Consider the following 25,588-nt stretch of genomic DNA (forward strand, 5'->3'; position numbering starts at 1 on the left):
ATTAACCTACATCACGTGCCCGTCATAGGTCTACCTTCAAAATTTCAATCATCATTTACTCAAAAAACACAGTTTACACCATCATTTGTCACAAAAGTTTGACAAAATGAAATTCTGCCCCGTCGAAAGGATAAAAATGTTGTGAATCTTAAGAAAATGTGTCTTTATATATATTTTTTCATTTAACCAGGTAGGCCAGTTGAGAACAAGTTCTCATTTAAAACTGCGACCTGGCCAAGATAAAGCAAAGCGACACAAACAACAACACAGAGTTACACATGGAATAAACAAACATACAGTCAATAACACAATAGAAAAGTCGAAATACAGTGTGTGCAAATGAGGTAAGATTAGGGAGGTAAGGCAATAAATAGGCCGTAGTGGCGAAGTAATTACAATTTAGCAATTAAACACTGGAGTGATAGATGTGCAGAATATGAATGTGCAAGTAGAGATACTGAGGTGCAAAGGAGAAGAAAAAAAAATAACAATATGGGGATGAGGTAGTTGGATGGGCTATTTACAGATGAGCTATGTACAGGTGCAATGATCTGTAAGCTGCTCTGACAGCTGATGCTTAAAGTTAGTGAGGGAGATATGAGTCTCCAGCTTCAGTGATTTTTGCAATTCGTTCCAGTCATTGGCAGCAGAGAACTGGAAGGAAAGGCGGACAAAGAGGAATTGGCTTTGGGGGTGACCAGTGAAATATACTTGCTGGAGTGCGTGGTAGTGGGGGGTGGGTGCTGCTATGGTGACCAGTGAGCTGAGATAAGGCGGGGCTTTACCTAGCAAAGACTTATAGAGCCAGTGGATTTGGCGATGAATATGAAGCAAGGGCCAGCCAACGAGAGCATACAGGTCGCAGTGGTGGGTAGCATATGGGGCTTTGGTGACAAAATGGATGGCACTGTGATAGACTGCATACAATTTGCTGAGTAGAGTGTTGGAGGCTATTTTGTAAATGACATTGCCGAAGTTAAGGATCGGTAGGATAGTCAGTTTTACGAGGGTATGTTTGGCAGCATGAGTGAAGGATGCTTTGCTGCGAAATAGGAACCCGATTCTAGATTTAATTTTTTGGATTGGAGATGCTTAATGTGAGTCTGGAAGGAGAGTGTACAGTCTAACCAAACACATAGGTATTTGTAGTTGCCACATATTCTAAGCCAGAACCGTCGAGAGTAGTGATGATGGATGGGCGGGCAGGTGCGGGCAGCGATCGGTTGAAGAGCATGCATTTAGTTTTACTTGCATTTAAGAGCAGTTAGTGGCCACGGAAGGAGAGTTGTATGGCATTGAAGCTCGTCTGGAGGTTTGTTAACACAGTGTCCAAAGAAGGGCCAGAAGTTTACAGAATGGTATCGTCTGCGTAGAGTTGGATCAGGGAATCACCAGCAGCAAGAGCAACATCATTGATGTATACAGAGAAAAGAGTCAGCCCGAGAATTGAACCCTGTGGCACCCCCATAGAGACTGTCAGAGGTCCGGACAACAGGCCCTCCGATTTATCACACCAAACTCTGTCTGAGAAGTAGTTGGTGAACCAGGCGAGGCAGTCATTTGAGAAACCAAGGCTGTTGAGTCTGCCGATAAGAATGTGGTGATTGACATGTGGTGATTGAGTCGAAAGCCTTGGCCAGGTCGATGAATATGGCTGCACAGTATTGCGATTTATCGATGGTGGTTATGATATCGTTTAGGACCTTGAGCATGGCTGAGGTGCACCCATGACCAGCTCGGAAACCAGATTGCATAGTGGAGAAGCGTATGGTGGGACTGGAAATGGTCGGTAATCTGTTTGTTCATTTACCTGCGGTTTGTTTCCATTACACATGTCGCAAGGATTTTTTGTTTTGTTACATTGCTTTTGTCGAATAAACCTGGGTCAATGGAAACCTAGTGTGTAAATATCTATGAAAAGAAGGTTGTTTTATCTGGCACAACCTGCACAGTTTTATCAGATCTTGACAAACCGCTTTCCGTTTACACAGTTTTCCAAATGTGAAGCATCTAAAAAGTTCAATATTTTCCAATCGAAAACTTAAAATAAAAGTTAATTTTATATTCACCTTGTGCATGAAACAAGTAGCCCAAGATACCGAAAGTAGTGGAGGTGGTGCAGGAAGATAATTGTTGAGTCATTAACAAATCTCTAAATCTCCATTCGAAGCTGAAAGCAAGGCCTTATTTACCTATTGTGAAGGGAATCACTTAATTTACAAAATGTCCTTTTTTTATACAGAAGATGGTACATTGTGACTTAAAATATTGACAGTACAGTACAGACAGTTTGATTGACTAAAAAGTAAACTTCCTCCAGCCTCAGCTCCATAATGTTAATTATACTAAAGAAACCCTGTGGACGAAGTGAGCATAAAAAGGAAAACAGAGGAAAACTCCATTTTAACTCACTTTCAATGAGTTACAACTATTAAGACATTTTGACTGGCTTTAATTTCAAGTTCAAATCATGATTTGAAAAGAACCTCCACAGAAAACAATGGCAATTTCAGTTCCTCCCCTGATCTGACTAATCTAAATGGAATTGCTGTCAACTCGGCATTACACATGTATATAAACTTCATATGTCAATAGCGATGAAACCTTCACAGTTTGTGGACCGTAGATTGTCAGCATATCTGGTCAAAATAAGGTCCATAGCAGTTTTAGCAAACTAACACCGGATAACATAAAGTCATAAATATATTAAGGATTTTATCAGACAGTATAAAGTGAGGGAGTGCACCAGAGAGTTCATGTGAAAATATGATTTATTTAAACCATGGTCAAGTTTGGTACTACTAGTCTACACATGTAGCTCCGATTTGTATCAGTTAAGTCAGTTAAGACTCTTAACTGCTAGGCTACCTGCCACCCTAGTTCATCGTTGTTTACATTGTGTCTTTGAAGCAGTTGGTTTCTCAACTAAAGTCTAGTAGGGGTGAGTGGGGAAAGTTGAGCCAAAATAGTAAATTGAGCCACCCTTGTCTCTAGTAAACCATACACAAAATGTATAATTTGACCAAATATTTAGGAATAGGTCATCATTTCATGGAGTCTGTGATGGAAGAAACCACATGGACAAAGTGGTAAGCAAGTTAAATCCAGGACCTCTATACCTGGTGGTGTCAAAAAATTGTCAAAGACTCCAGCGACCCAAGCCATACTGTTCTCTCTGCTACCCACGGCAAGCAGTACCAGTTCACCAAGTCAGGAACCAACAGGACCCTGAACAACTTCTACCCCCAAGCCATAAGACCGCTAAACAAGACCGCTAAATAGCTAATCAAATGGCTAACCGCTGCTGCTACTACTATCCTGTTGCCTAATCACTTTAACCCTACCTACATGTACTTAGCTACCTCAGTTACCTCGTACCCCTGCACATTGACTCGGTGCTGGTACTCCATATATATTTAGCATGTTATTTTTACTCGTCATTGTTATTCACTGTGTGTTTATTCCTCATGTAACTATTTCTATTTTTTTCAATTAAATGTTTTCTCTTTAATTAACTCTGCATTGTACAGGACCTGCAAATAAACATTTTACTGTTAGTCTACACCTGTTGTTTACTTGCGAAGCATGAAACAAATGCAGCTAGCTAGTTTAGCCTACTGAAACACCCTGCTCAAACAGAGGGATGCTATGTTAGCTAACTGGCTATGACTTTCTAACACAACACTGGAACTCTTCCAAGTCAAGGTAAGCTTTTGGTACTAATCCGTTATTGCCACCGGGGACCGCCGGTAACTGTTAGTACACTAACATTGCTTCATGATTGTATCGGGTTTACTAACGCATTAGTTTTATTAGCCATGCTGACAAGGATGTTACTTTAGCTAATATGGTAACAACAATGTAGGGTGTGTGTAGCGGTTTGGTTTGGAAAGGTTATTTCGCCTGGCCACATACAGCTGTGTTGTGCATTGAAACCCACAAGCGAAGGGAAGAGGTGAGAGGAGGAGAGTGCATGGATGCGAGAAGGAATAAAATGTGGCTGCTATGAAAGTGAACTGTCTTTACTCGTGATCAGGGGTGTATTCATTTCACCAATTCTGTTGAAATGGATTCTTAAACGGAAGTTTCTTAAACTGAAGCAAAAAGAACAAAACAGGGATCAACATACCTGAATCTGTCCAATAGAAAGTCTTGTTTGCAACTGTTGGACTAATGATTACACCCTATATCAGCTAGATGCAGGCAAGAGTTTGCAAGGTGGTACTGAATGTCACTGTCTGTCCATTTGTCATTGTCTGGAACCTAAAATGTATCTCTGTTACATTGAACAGGGTAAATGGAATATGAATGATAGTCAACCAATATGCTGTAATATAAATAAGGCCATGCTCATGAAAAAACAAATCGTCCTCCCTCATCTTAAACGGCACTGGCAAAGTGATATGCCCCAACGCAACTCTAAAGTCTAATACATCCACAGTCCGATTTCAACAAATGTGTAATATTTTGTTTACACTTTTCTCATTGTCTTTGTTGAAGTTATATAACAACATTCTGACCTCGCTCAGAATTATTTAGTCCAAATGGCAGGATTACACTATTTGTACCCGTTTGATCACTCTCAAATCGGGGACTTCTATTTTGAAAGGGATTGGCAAACGCCACTATTGTGGCTAGTTTCACACAGGTACGTGCGACGTCCCTATTGCTCCTGATATGTATGTAGTTCGCTAGCTAACTAACACATTTTCTCCGGTAGCTATTTAAAATAAGAGATTAACTTCAAGCAAAACATTAGAAAATGCAGCTGGCTAAATGCTTTCTATGATAAACCTGTTGGCAAAAAAAGACCTTGCTCTTTCATTGTAAACTTCTTATGTTGTGTAGCTTAGTTGCTAGCCAAATAGCTTTACATTATTTTATTTTGTGTGAAAACTATAGTTGCACGCCCCCGAGTAGCGCAGCGGTCTAAGGCACTGCATTTCGGGTGCAAGAAGTCCCTGGTTCGAATCCAGGCTTAATCTCATCCGGCCGTGATTGGGAGTCCCATAGGGCCTCGTCCGGGTTTGGCCGTAATTGTAAATAAGAATGTGTTCTTAACTGACTTACCTAGTTAAATTAAAAAAATACATCAATCTCGGGTCAATAGTCAATTTATGCGTGATCCGAAAACGCGGACGCCATATGGGTGGTATGGTGCAATTGCAAGCCAGATTGGAGGCACACAGAGGCCACATTTAACTCTACCGCATCGCCATACGCCTCTTACATTTTAGGCCTCCGCATTAACCGTAGGTGAGGGTGGGAGGTCCTGTTTAAACACAAACTCACTTCACATCTCTGAGCTGCTGGGAAAAGCGCAAGTATGAATGCCGACTTCTGCAGAGGCCATATCACCGTAAATGTTGCAAGGCCTATGCAGCGCTTTTAAAAAATGTTTATGATGGTGTGCGTTTTTAAAATGCAGATTTCTAAAAGCTAAAGCGACCCCTGCCCTGTTGGCCTGGTAACTGTTGCAATGTAACATTAGCTAGCTAGGAAACGTCTGAAATGTGCAAGGCAAACGTAAATGACATGAGTTTCACTCCGAGCTGAAGCCTGGGCAGCTGCTATCTTAACCAACCTCTGGCTAAATCGTGGGCTTTATGGATCTCCACTAGTAACACTATAACTACATAGATACTGGAGATCCATAAAGCCCACTAGCAGCTGCCCAGGCTAACGCATAACTAACTATTTTACACTACTGTAAATAATACTGAATCTAAGACACCTGTTGATATTTAGCTAACGTTAGCTAGGTTTTTTTTTAAAAGTCCCTGGCTTCGTTCGGCCTCCGACAAGTCGCGCCTTTACGGAGGCCAATCAGAAACGGTGGCGGTACATTTGAGTCCACAATTTTCCATCCGGTGCACCAGCAAAGGCATCAACACATAAACATCTTAAAGTCTGTTTACTGTCCAGCAAATGACAATGTAAGAGTGTATGCTTTGATTTTAATTGTAATTCATGAAGTGTATTGATGAATTGGCAAGTACTAGACAGGTAGCTAGATAGCTGTTTTTTTTAGTGCAAGGTCGCTCATGAGAGTCGTGACACATCTAGTAGCAGATAGCTAACGTTAGCTAGCTCAGGTGGTGACAACAATCTGTGACTACTGCCGCGTTCATAACATATCCGGCCTCAAATACAACTGGGAACTGAGAGGGAGGGAAACCGTGTTTTGAACGGTCATCCAACTTGGCAGTCCAAGTCTGCAACTCGTGCCTCTTTCGAGAGCTCGGAGTTTCCGACCTAAAGATCACCGACTTCATGATTTTACCTGTTTATTGTCTTTCAACTTCCCAGTTGTTTTGAAAGCACCATCCCACAGAGTTTCTAAACCTCTTGGATCGTACTTTCTTGCTAGCTAGCTAGTTACAGCAACAGCACAGATTAATACAGCCTGTATTTCTTTGGTAACAACATCTGTCCTACAGTCCTAGCTAGCATCCTTATTTCTTGAAACATATCCATGTCCCACCCTGGCAGCTCAATCCATTGAAGATGGAAATGTATGTTTCCAGCATAAGCAAGCGTAATGGTGAATATTATTGCTGGACTTTTATATGTTACACATGACACTACTTTATGTTTTTGTTAATTTATTTGTTTGGTTTGTCTTTTTTAAATTTGTTTTTCTACTTTGCAGCCACAAAGACAGATCTGAGTTTGTTGCTGGAGTGTCTGAAGTACCAGATGAAATGTCCTGCTTCACAGAAACAAGCTCTTTTCACCATCTACTCCATCTGTCAACAGAGAGGTCTCTCACACGCCCACACAAACAGCAAATCTTCTGTAGATCGATGTAATAGACAAATGAACCACTAATAGTGATGTAATGTCACTGATTCTCTCTGTTTCAGAAGAGAATGTGGACTTCTTCAGAGAGATGGGAGGAGTGGTGTTTGTGTACAACCTCTCTAAATCCAGTGCTCACTCAGAGGTCAGGGAGACTGCTCAGTTCACACTGGGAATGCTGGCAGAGGCCAATGGTGTGTATGATGGTAGTGTACTTTAAGCAGTTTCTCTCTGATGCTGACGTACGTGTATTGTAAACACACTGTGTGTATGTGCAGTGTACTGTAAGCAGGCCCTGTGTAGGAGGGAGACATTCAGTGATCTGGCAGAGTGTATGATGCAGCAGGACAGTCCACTGACCCAGAGGAGAGTAGCTGTCTACCTGCTCTCTGTCCTTGTCGCCAACAACCGTAAGAGCAGACAGGAAAAACTGACTTTGGGTTTCTTTGGTCCTGCTGGGGTTGAGAGTTGATTTCGAACAGAGGGTGATTGTCATGACGGGCAGGTGTTTTACCTGGTACAGCCAGAGGAGGATGGGGCTCCCCTGTCTAGTGCCTCTCAAGGTTTCTACCTTCCAGGGAGTTTTTCCTTGCCACTGTACTAGTGCTTGATTTTAAGCCCTGTTCACACTGCAGGACGTAATGCTGAAATCAGCTTTGCAGGAAAAATAATAGATTTGGATATGCAACAAAAAAAAGAATTTGAGTCACTTCTAAACCTCCAGTGTGAACAAGGCTTTATTGATGTTAATGTGAAAAGCACTAGGCTGTATATATTGTACATACATATGTGGTTAATTGTGTGTGTGCTGCTTCAGGGTCTGGCCAGAAGTTCGCTCAGACCTCAGGCTGTCTGGATATCCTGCTGGACTTGTTCAGGTAAACACTGAAATGTACTTCACTGGGTTTCCGGCAGACATGGGTTGAAATAGACAACTAATTATATTTTACAATCAAGACCAGCATGGTCAAGAGGTGAGCAGATGATTACATTGTATTAAAGTAAAACTGTACAGGGCAACTCCAATTCAGGTTGATTGATGTTTGTTTCTCTCCCCAGGACTAGTTTCCCTCTCTCTGGTGAGGCCACAGTGAGACCTGCTAACGTCACTCAGCTGTTCCAACTCTGGACCTCTGTGTCCAGTGCTCTCTGTGGCTGTGTCAACAACCCCCAGAATGGTATTGTGTGTGTGTCTGTGTGTATTTGTGTCTTTGTACAGTGTTCTATGCAGCTGTACATTAAATAAACAAGGGTGGTTATGCATGTGTGTAACTTGGTGGACAAAGAAAAGTGTTCTTTCCCTAGAGGAGAGCCAGTGTATGTGTGTGTCAGCCTTCCCCCTGGTCAAGGGCTGGCTGCAGCAGCTCTCTCACCCCTACGCAGAGATGGTTCAGCCCATCTGCTCCTTTATATCCATGACTGTTGCCAACAACCGTGAGTAAAACAGGGATGATACACTGACACTAATGTTTAGAGTCAGTTACTTACCTACTGTATGTATCAGTATCTTGTGATTGAAAAGGTATGTTAGCCTTTTTAACAGATTTTCTTGCTTTGTCTTGTCACACACAGAATACTTAGGTTGCTTTTGCAATGGACAGTTTGTAATTGTAATCCGAGTAGTTTTATAAGTGCAGTGTTGTTTCTATTTCTAGGGCGGCCAGGCAAAGATCTTAAAGATAGATGCAGACCTTCAGTCTGTAGAGATTAGTGTCCTAGAGCGTTTTGGTTACTGTTCAAATGAAGGTTTATATCTCTCTCTTTCTCTCCCTGGTGTTAAGGAAGGATGGGTGCAGGCCTTTAGTCTGTAGAGGCTACAGTGTAGATTTATTGGTTTATCTGAACACTCATTATTCTGTATTCATCTCCTATCTCTGTGTCTCCCACTATCTATTTCTCTCGACCCCTCTCACAGATTGTGCTCAGGATAGTTTTTCCACAGTCGGCGGGCTCGGAAATCTGACACTCATTCTGATTCGCTTAGCCTCTGATGCCTCCCACAGCCCATTGGCCTGTCAGCTGTCTGTCATCATGACCAAGACCCTGTCAGCCTGCATCATTGACAACCGTGAGTGACTCAATCCCTGAATCCCAAATCAACCCCTCTCCCCTGCTGCTAGGGCGAACTCACTCTCATACAGCCATGCAAACCAGCCCTCCTTAGGTAACCTGTCCATTTGATCCTCTCTCCCTCTACTATGCATAGCTGTGTTGGCGTCAGGTCTGGCAGGTTATGGTTTGGTTCCTCAGCTCCACTCCCTGCTGTCCAGCCCCAGCCTGGAGCCCCAAGACAGGCTCATTGTCATACTCACCCTGGGACACTGCACTGAGGCCTCTGGTATGGCTGGGACGCACAGCTTTATTTGCATCAAATAATGACGATAAAACATCTTACACTTCCAAAGAAAACATTAAGTTATTACAACAATGATAACTGCACAGTAATAACTGTGATAACTACAGTATTTATTTAATTAAATTCTCTCTTCTAGAGGAGCACCGGTCTCAGTTCTTACAGTGTGGAGGTCTGTCCCTCATCACTCTACTGACTGAGTCTACCAGTGAAGAGCTCAGGAAGGCTGCTGCCTTCATACTACAGACCTGCAGACAGGCTAGTGAGTACACACACAGGCCTGTATGCAAACATCAGATGTCAGTGTTGAAGTGAGTCTACCCATTTCATTATGTCCGTAGCATTGTCTTTCCTCTCATCCTGCTCCTCCCTGTCCTCCCAGCTGTGTTTCTGCGCGGTGCGGTTCATGGGGAGTCTCAGGGTCAGACTGCAGAGCTGGAGCCCCCTGTGGACCTGGAGGGGTACTGGAAGTCAGCACGAGACATGCTGCACAGGATCAACCAGCTGGAGAGACAACAGGCTCAGGTATATTACACCACACACACACATATACATGGCGGGAACCCGGTTACTGGGATTTACCACCCAAGACCATTCTCTTTTCCCGGGATAAATAACTGCGAGAAACTGGTCAATTATAATACATTATTTATATGAACAGCATGGCATGAAATGTAACTGTTAAATTGCATGATGAATTATCAACACTCAGGGTGGCGACAGACAGCCCATCTCAGTATGGAGAGCAGTTCACTATGCATGTAGACCTATCATCTCATCATGTTAACTTTTTTTCTTGTGACAGGTGCTGTAGGCCTGCATTTGCTGCAGCATAGTCTACAGTAATATAAAGAACAAATGCACATCTTTTGGGGGTCACCTTGTTTTTTAATTGTAAATACTTTTACAATTTTGTTGCAGTTGCAGAGTCACTCGAATATCGTTGCTTTAAATCAGTGCACGCCCAAGCACTCTCTTTCTCTCCATTAACTCCATTCAAATTGCATCCAAAATAGATGTTCTAGTTAAGCAATAAGGCACCAGGGGGTGTGGTATATGGCCAATTTACCACGGCTAAGGGCTGTTATGCACAACGCAACGCAGAGTGCCTGGATACAGCCCTTAGCCGTGGTATATTGGCATATATCACAAACACCCGAGGTGCCTTATTACTATTATAAACTGGTTACCAACATAATTGGAGCATTAAAAATAAATGTTTTGTTATACACGTGATATACGGTCTGATATACCACAGCTTTCAGCCAATCAGCATTCAGGGCTAGAACCACTCAGTTTGGTAGGTCGTCATTGTAAATAAGATTTTGTTCTTAACTGACTTGCCTAGTTAAATCAAATAAAAAACATACATTGATATATAGCCCTATATATAGATGTCCTAGCCTACCTCTTTCAGGTAATACATTCAATGCAGTATTAGCCTTATATTTAGCTAATTAATGATGGGTTATGCATAATAAGCTTCTAACGTATAGCCTCTGTCTCTTGTGCAAAACAAATGCACCTGTGCTCCACTGGCTTCTCCCATGCAGGATAATCTAGACTAGCGTTCTGGACATTTTTTTTGTTTGTATTTCTTATACCAATAAACAATTTGAAGAGGGAGGCAAGCTCTTGTTTGCTTAATGTTAAATACAGCAGCCAATAGAAGGTAGTTTGAAAGAAGAGCGAACGCGCGCTGGCGGTAGGCTATAGCGGTTATTTATTCAGACCCATAACCGTTCAATCAAACAAATAAAAATAACTTACATTTTCGTGAAGAGAAGTGAAAGCCTTCTGCATCTAATTCTAGTCCTATATTATTCAACGATGTCATTGTGTGTGTGTTGGGGTTGTTGAACAGGGAGCGGAGGAGGAGTGGGAGGGGGTTGAACCAAGTTCCCCAGACCGACAGAACCCTGCAGAATGGGAGAGGAAGGAGCTACTTTTACCCCTACCTCTACCCCCATCCTTATCCCTACCCCCTCACCACACCTCTTTACCATACCAGGAGTGGAATGGAGACAGGAGGTATGAGGAAAGAGAGCGTTGGAGAGGAGTAGAGAGTTGGGGTCAAGAGAGAAGAGAGGAGGGAGGAGGAGAAGAGAGGGGGATGTCCTGTGAACACACCCCAGTCTGGCCGGTTCTAGTGGGGAGGGGTGGGGATGGAGAGAGAGAGGATCTACACCATAGAGTCCTAGAGGAGAATCAACCCACAAACACAGGGCAGGACCTAACGGTGCGGGTCTAACACAGCTCTGGTCCACTCCACACACAATGGTCCTGTCCAGAAACAACCCCTACCCTCTAGGGGACGTCATGTCAATCTGAAGGAATTGGATAGGTATAATAAGAAATATGGTAGCTCCACCTTGCCCTGTGACATGTTGTTTCTGGACAGGACCAATCTATTTTACAGACACTGTACTAGGCTATCCAAGAGCACTGACTCTCTTGGGTATTTTATAGTAAGTTAAGTGTCAAGGTGTGTGTGTGTGTGTTTTGATCAGAAGCGTGTAAGGAGACAGACCAGTGAGGAGCCTCAGAAACCCAGCCACAGCAGCAGAGAGAGTGAGAGGGAGAAGAGAACACACACACAAAGGCACACCACTCTGCACGTGTACACACTTGGAAACACACAACCAGAGAAGGACAGGGGCTTGGCAGCTAAGAGAAATACTTATCCTCTCTACACAAACACACTCACAGAGAAAGGCACAAACACAGCATCACACACACAGACCGAGAACCGCAGAGACAAGCACCTTGGCATGAGAGAGCAGGCTCACACACCGTCTGTGTCAGCCGTGGGCTATGCTGGACCTGGTAGAGCTAGTGTCCCTGGGCAGCCCCGTGATGGAGAGGATGAGAGGTGTTCTGTATATCTGGGGACAGGAACACTGGTCCCTTCCTCCTCCAGTCCACTAGAAGGACACTCCCAGACACACACACACAGGTCAGCACTCTGCACTATATGCAAATGCTGTATTTATTGAAACATGATTCTTGTGAAGTGTTTCATGTCGATGTTATGTAAGAAATGTAATTTGTGTCCCATTCTTCTCTCCCTCATGGTGTGTGTTTTAGCCAAGTGTTCAAGTGCCCAGCTCCAGGCAAGCCAGGAATGAGCAGGCAGAAGAAACCGTTGGATGAGGAAGGTACAAAAATGTCAATGGGATAAAGTGACAATGCAAAACTGTCTACACTATGTATACAAAAATATGTGGACACCCCTTGAAATTAGTGTATTTGGCTGTTTCAGCCACACCCGTTGCTGACAGGTATAAAATAGAGCACACAGCCATGCAATCTCCATAGACAAACATTGTCAGTAGAATGGTCTTACTGAAGAGCTCAGTGACTTTCAACGTGGCACCGTCATAGGATGCCACCTTTCTAACAAGTCAGTTTGTCAAATTTCTGCCCTGCTAGAGCTGCCTCGGTCAACTGTAAGTCCTGTTATTGTGAAGTGGAAACGTCTAGGAGCAACAACGGCTCAGCCGCGAAGTGGTAGGCCACGCAAGCTCACAGAACGGGACCGCGGATTGCTGAAGCGCGTAGCACGTAAAAATAATCTGTCGTCATTTGCAATACTACCTACTGAGTTCGACACTGCGTCTGGAAGCAACGTCAGCACAAGAACTGTTCATCGAGAGCTTTATGAAATGGGTTTCCATGGCCGACCAGCGGCACACAAACCTAAGATCAACATGCACAATGCCAAGTGTCGGCTGGAGTGGTGTAAAGCTTGCCTCCATTGGACTCTGGAGCATTGATAACGCTTTCTCTGGAGTGATGAATCACACTTCACCATCTGGAAGTCCAACAGATGAATCGGGGTTTGGCAGATGCCAGTACAACACTACCTGCCCCAATAGTGCCAACTGTAAAGTTTGGCGGAGGAGGAATAATGGTCTGGGCCTGTTTTTAATGGTTCAGGCTCCTTAGTTCCAGCGAAGGAAATCTTAGCTCTACAGCATTCTAGACAATTCTGTGCTTACAACTTTGTGGCACCTTTTGGATGAATTGGAACGCCGACTGCGAGCCAGGCCTAATCACCCAACATCGTTGCCCGACCTCACTAATGCTCTTGTGGCTGAATGGAAGCAAGTCCCCGCAGCAATGTTCCAACAACTAGTGGAAAGCCGTACCAGAATGGTGGAGGCTGTTATAGAAGGGGGGGGACCAACTCCATGTTAATGCCCATGATTTTGGAATGAGATGTTTGACAAGTAGCTGTCTACATACTTTTGTTCATGTAGTGTATCTATTTATCTATAGCTCTGAAAAAAGCTTAACTGTCTCTTAGCAAAACCGTGTTCACCCAGCTGTTTCCTTCTCCCTAGGCTGTGTGTTCGGTTTGGTGACCAGCCGGTCGTTCCCTGTCCTCCAAAGGAACTGTCCCCACAGCTGTGACCTGCACCTGGTATTGCAGCAGGCCACACACAGCTACACACAGCACCTCCGAGATATACGCAGGAGGAGAGAAATACACACAACGGGACAGAGAGAGACTCAGCGAGGGACACAGAGCGTCTGGGATCACTGCAGAGATAAGATTCCTGAAGTGCTGAACACACCCACACACCGATGTGATTTGAATTGGGATATGTGTCCTGTTGCAACAGAGGCCAGTCTGACTCCTGTCTGTAAAGGAGCCCTCCTGAGGAGCTTCTCAACCAACAGCGGACAACGCAACACTGATCACAACCGTAAGATTCACCATCTCAACAAAATATTTGCATATCCCCTCTGTCTTTTCTGTGAAAAACAATAATATATTATATAGTTCTCTCGCCCCTCCATGTTTTCTCTCTTAGATGTGAGTCTCACTCCCCTTGAGACCTGTGTTCCATGTGAAGGTATCGCTCGGAATCCTTTGCATAAAGGTCTGATGAAGAGCCTCTCTTCTGTGACCAGCAGGGGGCAGGAGAGAGGAGGTACTGTATGTTCAGACACCATGACAACACCTTAGCCTTTATTTTACCCAGCCAATAATGAGATAACCGTATCGTTTCTCATGTATCATCTGTGTGTGTGTGGCATCATCACTGTGTGCCCTCAGGCCCCTACACCACCACTTCCACATAGTGCGTATGTTATCGTGTGTGTATGCATGTGTCTGTTCCAATGTTTGTGTTGCTTCACAGTTCCTGCTGTTCCATAAGGTTTTTTAAAATCTAATTTTACTGCTTGCGTCAGTTACTTGATGTGGAATAGAGTTCCATGTAGTCATGGCTCTACGTAATACTGTGTGTCTCCCATAGTCTGTTCTGGACTTGGGGAATGTGAAGAGACCTCTTGTGGCATGTCTTGTGGGGTATGCATGGGTGTCCGAGCTGTGTACTAGTAGTGTCAATACTAGAGGTCGACCGATTAATCGGCATGGTCTGGCTGATTAATGGCATGGCCGATTATTTAGGGCCGATTCAAGCTTTCATAACAATCGGTAATCGGCATTTTTGGATGCCGATTACGTTGCAATCCACTGCACTCACCTGTTACGTGAGTGCAGCAAGGAGCCAAGGTAAGTTGCTAGATAGCATTAAACTTCTAAAAATCAATCTTAACATAATCACTACCGTAATTTCCGGACTATAAGCCGCTACTTTTTTTCCCACGCTTTGAACCTCGCGGTTTATACAATGACGCGGCTAATTTATGGATTTTTCCCGCTTTCACAAGATTCATGCCGCCAAAAAACTGAGTACCGTCACATAATGTGACGTAAATCGAGCGCGCTCAAACTTCCCATCATTCTGATTACGGTAGTAATTTTGTCACCCTCATCATGGCAAAGACACGGAGAAATTCATATGATGCAGCTTTCAAGTTGAAGGCGATCGATCTGGCTGTTGGAAAAGGAAATAGAGCTGCTGCACGGGAGCTTGGCCTTAATGAGTCGATGATAAGACGTTGGAAACAGCAGCGTGAGGAACTGACTCAGTGCAAAAAGACAACAAAAGCTTTCAGAGGGAAGAAAAGCATACGGAGTGTTACGGCAAGCGACCGGGAGGATTCTTTCACAAGAACAAGGCATTGCTCATGTTGGACAGCATGAGGGCCCACATAACAGATTCTGTGAAAGAAGCCATCAAGAGGACAAACTCAATTCCAGCTGTGATTCCTGGGGGCACAACAAAGTATTTGCAGCCACTCGACATCAGTGTAAATCGTGCATTTAAGGTGGCGCTCCGTGTTCAGTGGGACGCTTGGATGACAAGTGGGGAGAAATCCTTCACTAAAACGGGCCGCATGCAAAGAGCCACTTATGGTCAAGTCTGCCAGTGGGTCCTGACAGCGTGGAGCATTGTCAAAAAATCCACTATCATCAACGGGTTTCGAAAGGCTGGACTGCTGCGTGTTGTTGAGGGCAGCATGAGCTCAGCGGGGAATTTGCCTCCGGATGAAAGTGACGAGAGCGACAATGAAAACGATCCAACATCGGATGAAGCAATTCTGAGGCTATTCAACTCCGACACCGAAGGAGATGACTTCAGTGGTTTCAGTGCACAGGAGGAGGAAGATAGTGAGTGACCAATGACTTCCTTGGTAGGCTACTGTTTAATTTTTAACACAGGCCATGTTTCGTTACAAGCCGTGTTTCGTTTAAAGGCTGTGTAAAGTTAATTTGTTTCAATGTACCGGTAGGCACCTGCGGCTTATTTATGTACAAAATACTTATTTTTTTTTAAATCAGTGGGTGCGGTTTATATTCAGGTGCGCTTAATAGTCCAGAAATTACGGTAGTTAACTACACATGGTTGATGATAATACTAGTTTAACTAGCTTGTCCTGCGTTGCATATAATCAATGCGGTGCCTGTTAATTTATCATCGAATCACAGCCTACTTCGCCAAACGGGTGATTTAACAAAAGCGCATTCGCGGAAGAAAAGCACTATCGTTGCACCAATGTCCCTAACCATAAACATCAATGCCTTTCTTAAAATCAATATACAAGTATATATTTTTTTAAACCTGCATATTTGGATAAGATAAATTCATGTTAGCAGGCAATATTAACTAGGGAAACCTCTTGCGTTCAGTGCGAGCAGAGTCAGGGTATATGCAGCAGTTTAGGCCGCCTGGCTCGTTGCAAACTGTGTGAAGACCATTTATTCCTAACAAAGACTGTAATTATTTTGCTAGAATTTTACATAATTATGACATAACATTGAAGGTTGTGCAATGTAACAGCAATATTTAGACTTAGGGTTGCCACCCGTTCGATAAAATGCGGAACGGTTCTGTATTTCACTGAAAGAATAAACGTTTAGTTTTCGAAATGGTAGTTTCTGGATTTGACCATATTAATGACCTAAGGCTCATATTTCTGTGTGTTTATTATATTATAATTAAGTCTATGCTATGATATTTGATAGAGTGGTCTGACTGAGCGGTGGTAGGCAGAAGCAGGCTCGTAAGCATTCATTCAAACAGCACTTTCTGCATTTTCCAGCAGCTCTTTGCAATGCTTGAAGCACAGCGCTGTTTATGATTTATCAACTCTCAAGATTATGGCAATACTATAGTGCCTATAAGAACATCCAATAGTCAAAGGTATATGAAATACAAATGGTATAGAGAGAAGTAGTCCTATAATTCCTATAATAACTACAACCTAAAACTTCTTAACTGGGAATATTGAAGACTCATGTTAAAAGGAACCATCAGCTTTCATATGTTCTCATGTTCTGAGCAAGGAACTGAAACTAGCTTTTTTACATGGCACATATTGCATTTTTATTTTCTTCTCCAACACTGTTTTTGCATTTATTTAAACCAAATTGACCAAATTGTTTAATTTTTTATTTGGAAAAATGTATTTTATTTATGTATTATATTAAGTTAAAATAAGTGTTCATTCAGTATTGTTGTAATTGTCATTATTACATATATATATATATATTCGGTGTCTGCTTTTTTTGGTCCTCCAATAATCGGTATCGACGTTGAAAAATCATAATCGGTAGACCTCTCGTCAATACCTCTCATAAATAAAAGTAGTTGAAGTCAATCTCTCCATAACTTTCAGACAGGAGAGATTGACATGCATATTATTAATATTAGCTCTCTGAGTACATCCAAGGGCCAGCCATGCTGCCCTGTTCTGAGCCAATTGCAATTTTCTTTTTTGTGGCACCTGACCACACGACTGAATACTGTCAAGGTGCGAGGACCTGTAGGACCTGCATTGTTGATAGTGTTGTTAAGAAGGCAGAGCATTGCTTTATTTTTAACAGAATTCTCCCCATCTTAGCTACTACTGCATCAATATGTTTTGACCATGACAGTTTACAATCTAGTGTTACTCCAAGCAGTTTAGTCATCTCAACTTGCTCAATTTCCATATTATTTATTACAAGATTTAGTTGAGGTTTAGGGTTTAGTGACTGTTTTGTTCCAAATACAAAGCTTTTAGTTTTAGAAATATTTAGGGCAAACTTATTCCTTTCCACCCACTCTGAAACTAACTGCAGCTCTTTGTTGAGTGTTGCAGTCATTTCAGCCGCTGTAGTAGCTGACGTGTATAGTGTTGAGTCATCAGCATATATAGAAACTCTGGCTTTACTCAGTCAATGGCATGTCTTTAGTAAAATTTGAAAAAAGCAAGGTGCCCAAACAGCTAACCTGGGGAATTCCTGGTTCTAACTGGATTATAATTGATAGGCTTCCATTAAAGAACACCCTCTGTGTTCTGTTAGACAAGTAACTCTTTATCCACATTATAGCAGGGGGTGTAAAGCCATAACACACAGGTTTTTTCCAGCAGTAGACTATGATCAATCATTTCAAAAGCTGCACTGAAGTCTAACAAGACAGCCTCCACAATAATTTTATCATCAATTCCTCTCAGCCAATCATCAGTAATTTCATAATCATAATCATTTTGCACGCCGAATTTTTCAGTTTTTGATTTGTTAAAAAAGTTTGAAATATCCAATAAATGTCGTTCCACTTCATGATTGTGTCCCACTTGTTGTTGATTCTTGTTTGAAGCCTGAAATGTGGCAAAAGGTCGCAAAGTTCAAGGGGGCCGAATACTTTCGCAAGGCACTACTTATCAACAGAGATCATGTACATTATCAAGCATTTGACACGTTATCAAGATACTGATTGTTAGCACTTTGTGGTCTGTAGCAGCTTCCCACCAGAATGGGCTTTAGGTTAGGCAGATGAACCTGGAGCCATATTACTTCAACAGTATTTAACATTAGATCGTCTCTAAGCTTTACAGGAATGTGGTTCTGAATATAGACAGCAACACCGCCTCCCTTGGCATTTCTGTATTTTCAGTAGATGTTATAACCATGTATTGCTACCACTGTATTATCAAAGGTATTATCTAAGTCAGTTTCAGAGATGGTCAGCATATAAATGTAATCTTATGCAAGGAAGTTATTGACTTCATGGACCTTGTTTTTTAGGCTACATATACAACTCATTGTCACAATGGTAGGGATTAACTGAGGTCTGTTCAACGCTGGTCCGACCAATCTGATTCCACGCTCCAAGACTGCTTCCATCACGTGGACTGGGATATGTTTCATATTGCGTCAAACAACAACATTGACGAATACGCTGATTCGGTGAGCGAGTTCATTAGAACGTGCGTTGAATATGTCGTTCCCATAGCAACGATTAAAACATTCCCAAACCAGAAACCGTGGATTGATGGCAGCATTCGCGTGAAACTGAAAGCGCAAACCACTGCTTTTAATCAGGGCAAGGTGACCGGAAACATGACCGAATACAAACAGTGTAACTATTCCCTCCGCAAGACAATCAAACAAGCTAAGTGTCAGTATAGAGACAAAGTAGAATCGCAATTCAACGGCTCAGACACAAGAGGTATGTGGCAGGGTTTACAGTCAATCACGGATTACAAAAAGAAAACCAGCCCCGTCACGGACCATGATGCCTTGCTCCCAGGCAGACTAAATAACTTTTTTGCCCGCTTTGAGGACAATACAGTGCCACTGACACGGCCCGCAACCAAAACATGCAGACTCTCCTTCACTGCAGCCGAGGTGAGTAAAACATTTAAACGGGTTAACCCTCGCAAGGCTGCAGGCCCAGACGGCATCCCCAGCCGCGCCCTCAGAGCATGCGCAGACCAGCTGGCTGGTGTGTTTACGGACATATTCAATCAATCCCTATCACAGTCTGCTATTCCCACATGCTTCAAGAGGGCCACCATTGTTCCTGCTCCCAAGAAAGCTAAGGTAACTGAGCTAAACGACTACCGCCCCGTAGTACTCACTTCCGTCATCATGAATTGCTTTGAGAGACTAGTCAAGGACCATATCATCTCCACCCTACCTAACACCCTAGACCCACTCCAATTTGCTTACCGCCCAAATAGGTCCACAGACGGTGCAATCTCAACCACACTGCACACTGCCCTAACCCATCTGGACAAGAGGAATACCTATGTGAGAATGCTGTTCATCGACTACAGCTCAGCATTTAACACCATAGTACCCTCCAAACTCGTCATCAAGCTCGAGACCCTGGGTCTCGACCCCGCCCTGTGCAACTGGGTACTGGACTTCCTGACGGGCCGCCCCCAGGTGGTGAGGGTAGGCAACAACATCTCCACCCCGCTGATCCTCAACACTGGGGCCCCACAAGGGTGCGTTCGGAGCCCTCTCCTGTACTCCCTGTTCACCCACGACTGCGTGGCCACGCACGCCTCCAACTCAATCATCAAGTTTGCGGACGACACAACACTGGTAGGCTTGATTACCAACAACGACGAGACGGCCTACAGGGAGGAGGTGAGGGCCCTCGGAGTGTGGTGTCAGGAAAATAACCTCACACTCAACATCAACAAAACTAAGTAGATGATTGTGGACTTCAGGAAACAGCAGAGGGAACACCCCCCTATCCACATCGATGGAACAGTAGTGGAGAGGGTAGTAAGTTTTAAGTTCCTCGGCGTACACATCACAGACAAACTGAATTGGTCCACCCACACAGACAGCATCGTGAAGAAGGCGCAGCAGCGCCTCTTCAACCTCAGGAGGCTGAAGAAATTCGGCTTGTCACCAAAAGCACTCACAAACTTCTACAGATGCACAATCGAGAGCATCCTGTCAGGCTGTATCACCGCCTGGTACGGCAACTGCTCCGCCCACAACCGTAAGGCTCTCCAGAGGGTAGTGAGGTCTGCACAACGCATCACCGGGGGCAAACTACCTGCCCTCCAGGACACCTACACCACCCAATGTCACAGGAAGGCCATAAAGATCATCAAGGACAACAACCACCCGAGCCACTGCCTGTTCACCCCGCTATCATCCAGAAGGCGAGGTCAGTACAGGTGCATCAAAGCTGGGACCGAGAGACTGAAAAACAGCTTCTATCTCAAGGCCATCAGACTGTTAAACAGCTACCACTAACATTGAGTGGCTGCTGCCAACACACTGACTCAACTCCAGCCACTTTAATAATGGGAATTGATGTAAAATATATCACTAGCCACTTTAAACAATGCTACTTAATATAATGTTTACATACCATACATTATTTATCTCATATGTATACATATATACTGTACTCTATATAATCTACTGCATCTTTATGTAATACATGTATCACTAGCCACTTTAAACTATGCCACTTTGTTTACATACTCATCTCATATGTATATACTGTACTCGATACCATCTACTGCATCTGGCCTATGCCGCTCTGTACCATCATTCATTCATATATCTTTATGTACATATTCTTTATCCCTTTACACTTGTGTGTATAAGGTAGTAGTTTTGGAATTGTTAGCTAGATTTCTCGTTGGTTATTACTGCATTGTCGGAACTAGAAGCACAAGCATTTCGCTACACTCGCATTAACATCTGCTAACCATGTGTATGTGAAAAATAAAATTTGATTTTGATTTGATTTAACTGAGCTGGTCCTGGATCATATACCAGTCATTGTTTCTAGGCATCCTTGAAATGCATGTACAGAGTCCAGGAGCCAAGATGATTTGGATGGACTCTTGTCATTCCTGTACAGTATCTTCTGTTTCCAGAAGGTGTCAAAGTTACTAGTACAAGTGACTCCAGCAGAGCTACAGTAGTCTTTTAGCCAGATGTGTAATGCCAGCAGTCTGCTTAATCTTTCACAACGATGGTACTGGACCTGAAATTATTGGGTGTTTTTGGAGTCTTTTAATACTAAAATCAGTTATTTTAAAATCAATTTTCAAATGTTCTGAGCTATCCCTCCTGATGTTGTTTGACCCCACATGGACTACGACAGTGTCAGCTCCCGGCATCTGTGGTAGAACAGCGGGAAGCAGCCTTGTTATGTCCTGTACTCATGCTCCTGTGGTAGAACAGTCGGAAGCAGCCTTGTTATGTCCTGTACTCATGCTCCTTGGTAGCACAGGGTTTTTGCCTTGGGGACCGAGATGTTTCTCATCATAGAGCTGCATATGATGACAGTTGGTGATGTTGAATGGGCCGTTCTCTCAGGCAGCCTCATGGTCTAGTGAGGCTGGGAGTTCCTAGGATCTGAACCCGAGGTAGAAGCCACCGGAGAGGGAGACAGAGCCGAGAATGAAGAAGCAGGTACCTCTGGATCCGATCTTGATTGGGAAGTCACCACGGACGAAGGCCCCGGAACCTCTGGTTCCAGGGCGGCAAAAGTCCAATATTTAGAAAATTGTCTGCTTACATGCAAAACATTTTGGGACTGTATCAACAGTGGACTAATGAGTGGATTTACCCTTTAAGTTAGATGCTGGTAACAGGCTGCTATGAAGTTACAACTAATATGCGAATTGAATGTGTTTTTCCCCCCGTGGGATTCCTGGTCTCCAGTGTATTCCTTGTAGCACAGAGAAATCTTCTCACACTGGCTGATAGCTAGTCAACTCTGTTACTGACCTCTACAGCTGTATAACACAACACTAGCTAGTTTACACTGTTCTAGAGAGGTACAGTTGTACAACTCCAGCTAGTTTACACTGTTCTAGAGAGGTACAGTTGTACAACTCCAGCTAGTTTACACTGTTCTAGAGAGGTACAGTTGTACAACTCCAGCTAGTTTACACTGTTCTAGAGAGGTACAGTTTTACAACTCCAGCTAGTTTGCACTGTTCTAGAGAGGTACAGTTGTACAACTCCAGCTAGTTTACACTGTTCTAGAGAGGCACAGTTGTACAACTCCAGCTAGTTTACACTGTTCTAGAGAGGTACAGTTGTACAACTCCAGCTAGTTTACACTGTTCTATACCAGTACAACTCCAGCTAGTTTACACTCTTATAGCGCTCTAATCGTGTAGCAGTGTCCACCTCTTCTGTGTGTTGATTCACAGTTCACAGATTTACTCTGCTCTTTTTGAGCACCTTTCCTCCTTCAAAGAAATACTACACTCTTTCTTTGTCTGTTCGTTTTTCTTTTGCTCTCTAACCCACTTTCCCTCTCTGTTTTTCTCTCTTGCTTTCTCCCCCCCGCATTCTCTCTCTGCCCCTCTCATGCTCCATTTATCCTTATTTCTCCCTTTTTCCCTCTCTGGTCAGTGAATCTCTTCTGTGTTCTATTGTTCTGGTAGCAGGCAGCTGTATTAGGCCTGACTGATGACCTAATGTCACTTCCAATGAAGAAGAAAAAGAGGGAGAGATTGTATTTTCTCTTTATTTGATTGTGTCTCTGTTTACCTCAATGAGCTGTTGGTCTCTGCTCACAATGAGGCTTGACACGTCTGTTCTTTGCTTACTGTCTCCCTCTTCTTTTTTTTCTCACACTTTCACACACACGCACACACATGCAGACAGAAGGGAGGACGGTGTCATGGATGGGGAGGACGGTGTCATGGATGGGGAGGACGGTGTCATGGATGGGGAGGACGGTGTCATGGATGGGGAGGACGGTGTCATGGATGATCAGCAGAAGACTCTTTCTATGGGAAACCCATCTTTGACTGTAAGAGAGATGAGTATGTCGGGAGTTTGTGACTGTATCCAGATGTCTCTGTAGAAGTGAGTGTTGAATTGGAGGTTAATCTATAGTGGATGGACTGTATAGAACGACCAGTGTTCTAGTAATCAGGTAATGTGGGAGCAGAGACCACTATGCCTGTGTGTGTGTAGTAGGGGAATGTTATCCAGAGGTATGTGTGTCATGGTGTCCTCTGTCTTGCAGCAGAGCAGTTCCAAAACCAAGGAAAAGAGGGTGAATACCAATGAGGTGTGTTTGTGTTTTGTCTCATGTCCTCTGTCTGTCTCTCTCTCTCTTACTGTTCTTTACCCTGCATTCTCCTACATTCCTTGTACATTGACCCCCCCCCCTCTCTCAATTCAATTTCAGTTTAAGGGGCTTTATAGGAAACATGTTTATATTGCCAAAGCAAGTGAAATGGAAAATTAAACAGTAAACATTACTTACATAACGACATGTACAATTTTGTATATATACAGTGTTGTAATGATGTGCAAATCATTCAAGTACAAAGGGGAAAATAAATAAACATATAGGTTGTATTTACAATGGTGTTTGTTCCACTGGTTGCCCTTTTGTGGAAACGGGTCACAAATCGTGCTGCTGTGATGCACACTGTGGAATTTCACCCAATAGATATGGGAGGCAATCCAAATTTGATTTGTTTTCAAATTCTTTGTGGGTCTGTAATCTGAGGGAAATGTCTGTCTAATATGGTCATACATTTGGCAGGAGGTTAGGGAGTGCATCTCAGTTTCCACCTCATTTTGTGGGCAGTGTGCACATAGCCTGTCTGCTCTTGAGAGCCAGGTCTGTCTTCAGCGACCTCTATCTATTTACAGAGGAGGGAGAGGAGGAACTTCAGCCGTGAGGAGGAGAGTTATCTGTGTCGCGGTATAGAGCGGTTTGGTCCATCCTGGAACTCCATCCTTTGGGCCTATCCGTTCCAGCCGGGACGCACCAACGTTGACCTGGCCAAGAAATACAAACGCCTGCAGGTGATAGGCATCAACAATGGTTTTACAAAAATGTATGTATGTATGTCACTGACTTCAATTTCAGTTGGTGAGTATTCAACTGACCCTGCTCTCTTGTCATTTTTTGGGTCTTGTTCTCCATTTTGTTCCGTCTCTCTCATTCTCTCTTTCTCTCCCTACAGGCTAAAGCCCAGGGTATGGATTCAGACTCCATGAGATCCTAGAAGAACACATTGTCTATTGTACATAAATCACAGTCAGATATTTGAAATACTCTAATGTAATATTCAATAATAGTTTAAATACTATAATTTAGTCCCCAGTTTGAAATGAATTACTATGCTGTGCTACTGTAAATAAAATAAAATGTTTTATTTAATTTAGTACTATATTTGAAATATGTTCATTTCATGGTCATGGAGGATTAATGAAGGGTCCGTTCTGTATTTCTCAACCTTGTTTTTTTACACAGCAGTATTTTTCTGCCTATTTGAAGTAGTTGGAATGTTGTTTGGAATAGAAAAGTTGAAATTATTTGTGTAATGATTTGCACTTGACGATTTCATAATTTATCTTGTTGATTGTTAATGTATGGATTGAGATTGAAATGGTTGTTCACTCCTCATCCCCTGAAGTTGTTTGTATTGAATTAAACAGAAGGGTGTCTGTATGCAGTGATGTGTGTCAGTCACTGTCTGATAATCTAAAACATACATGAAACATAGGAGACCGTGTGGGAGAAGAAAAGATATGTGAAAGATATATTTGCGTTTCAGTGGCCTACGGCCGACAGACATTGAATACTGTATCTTGATGTATTTGAGTCTGGATTTGGATACAGGGATTGTGTTCTCATTGGGAAAACAACAGCAGGAGCTCATACTTTTGTTGGACCTGACTGTCTAAAATGACGTTGGAGGTGGCTTATGGTAGATAAATTAACATTCAATTGCCTGGCAACAGCTCTGGTGGACATTCCTGCAGTCAGCATTCCAATTGCACGCTCCCTCAAACCTTGAGACATCTGTGGCATTGTGTTGTGTGACAAAACTGCACATTTTAGAGTGGCCTTTTATTGTCCCCAGCACAATGGGCACCTGTGTAATGATCATGGAGTTTAATCAGTTTCTTGATATGCCACACCTGTCAGGTAGATGGATTATCTTGGCAAAGGAGAAATGCTCTTTAACAGAAGTAAGCTTTTTGTGCATATGGAACATTTCTGGGATCTTTTATTTCAGCTCATGGGACCAGCACTTTACATGTTGCGTTTATATTTTTGTTCAGTATAATTGTAGCTTTGCCTGTTGAGTCAATTGTCCATTCAACACTCCTGTGATATCTGGGAGACTGTTCTGCTCTCAGAACTGTTTGACAATTCTGATTTCAATCTAGGCAAATCAGTTAAGAGTAAGTTCTTAATTAAAATGACAGCCTACCCCAGCGATGTTGGGCCAATTGTGCGCCGCCCTATGGGACTCCCAATCACGGTCGGTTGTGAT

General features: G+C 43.2%; 1 protein-coding gene across 4 annotated transcripts; it reads left to right on the plus strand.

Annotated features, from left to right (window-relative positions):
- Positions 1–4,558: 4,558 nt before the first annotated feature.
- Positions 4,559–24,762, plus strand: LOC110496029. Of its 4 annotated transcripts, none has more exons than XM_021571668.2 (21): positions 4,654–4,679; positions 6,493–6,544; positions 6,653–6,763; positions 6,867–6,995; positions 7,080–7,211; positions 7,619–7,679; positions 7,861–7,979; positions 8,107–8,235; positions 8,717–8,869; positions 9,008–9,139; positions 9,294–9,416; positions 9,537–9,679; positions 11,019–11,393; positions 11,665–12,110; positions 12,242–12,312; positions 13,501–13,866; positions 13,975–14,094; positions 22,943–23,094; positions 23,314–23,358; positions 23,952–24,107; positions 24,269–24,762. In XM_021571668.2, exons 2-21 carry the CDS (start codon positions 6,508–6,510, stop codon positions 24,308–24,310), a joined length of 3,042 nt encoding a protein of 1,013 aa, XP_021427343.2. In that variant the 5' UTR covers positions 4,654–4,679; positions 6,493–6,507; the 3' UTR covers positions 24,311–24,762. The 4 variants fall into 4 exon arrangements, with proteins under 4 accessions (XP_021427360.2, XP_021427343.2, XP_021427335.2 ...); XM_021571660.2 differs by lacking the exon at positions 4,654–4,679 and adding an exon at positions 5,568–5,936; XM_021571685.2 differs by lacking the exons at positions 4,654–4,679; positions 6,493–6,544 and adding an exon at positions 4,559–4,648.
- Positions 24,763–25,588: the final 826 nt, after the last annotated feature.

This window comes from Oncorhynchus mykiss, chromosome 2 (assembly GCF_013265735.2).
Source record: "Oncorhynchus mykiss isolate Arlee chromosome 2, USDA_OmykA_1.1, whole genome shotgun sequence".
Classification (NCBI taxonomy): domain Eukaryota; kingdom Metazoa; phylum Chordata; class Actinopteri; order Salmoniformes; family Salmonidae; genus Oncorhynchus; species Oncorhynchus mykiss.

Coding starts and splice junctions, on each gene's coding strand:
- LOC110496029 (XM_021571668.2), top strand. CDS start 6,508: ATGGAAATGTATGTTTCCAGCATAAGCAAGCGTAATG. Junction 7,680..7,860: donor ATCCTGCTGGACTTGTTCAG/GTAAACACTGAA, acceptor TTCTCTCCCCAG/GACTAGTTTCCCTCTCTCTG. Junction 7,980..8,106: donor TGTCAACAACCCCCAGAATG/GTATTGTGTGTG, acceptor TTCTTTCCCTAG/AGGAGAGCCAGTGTATGTGT.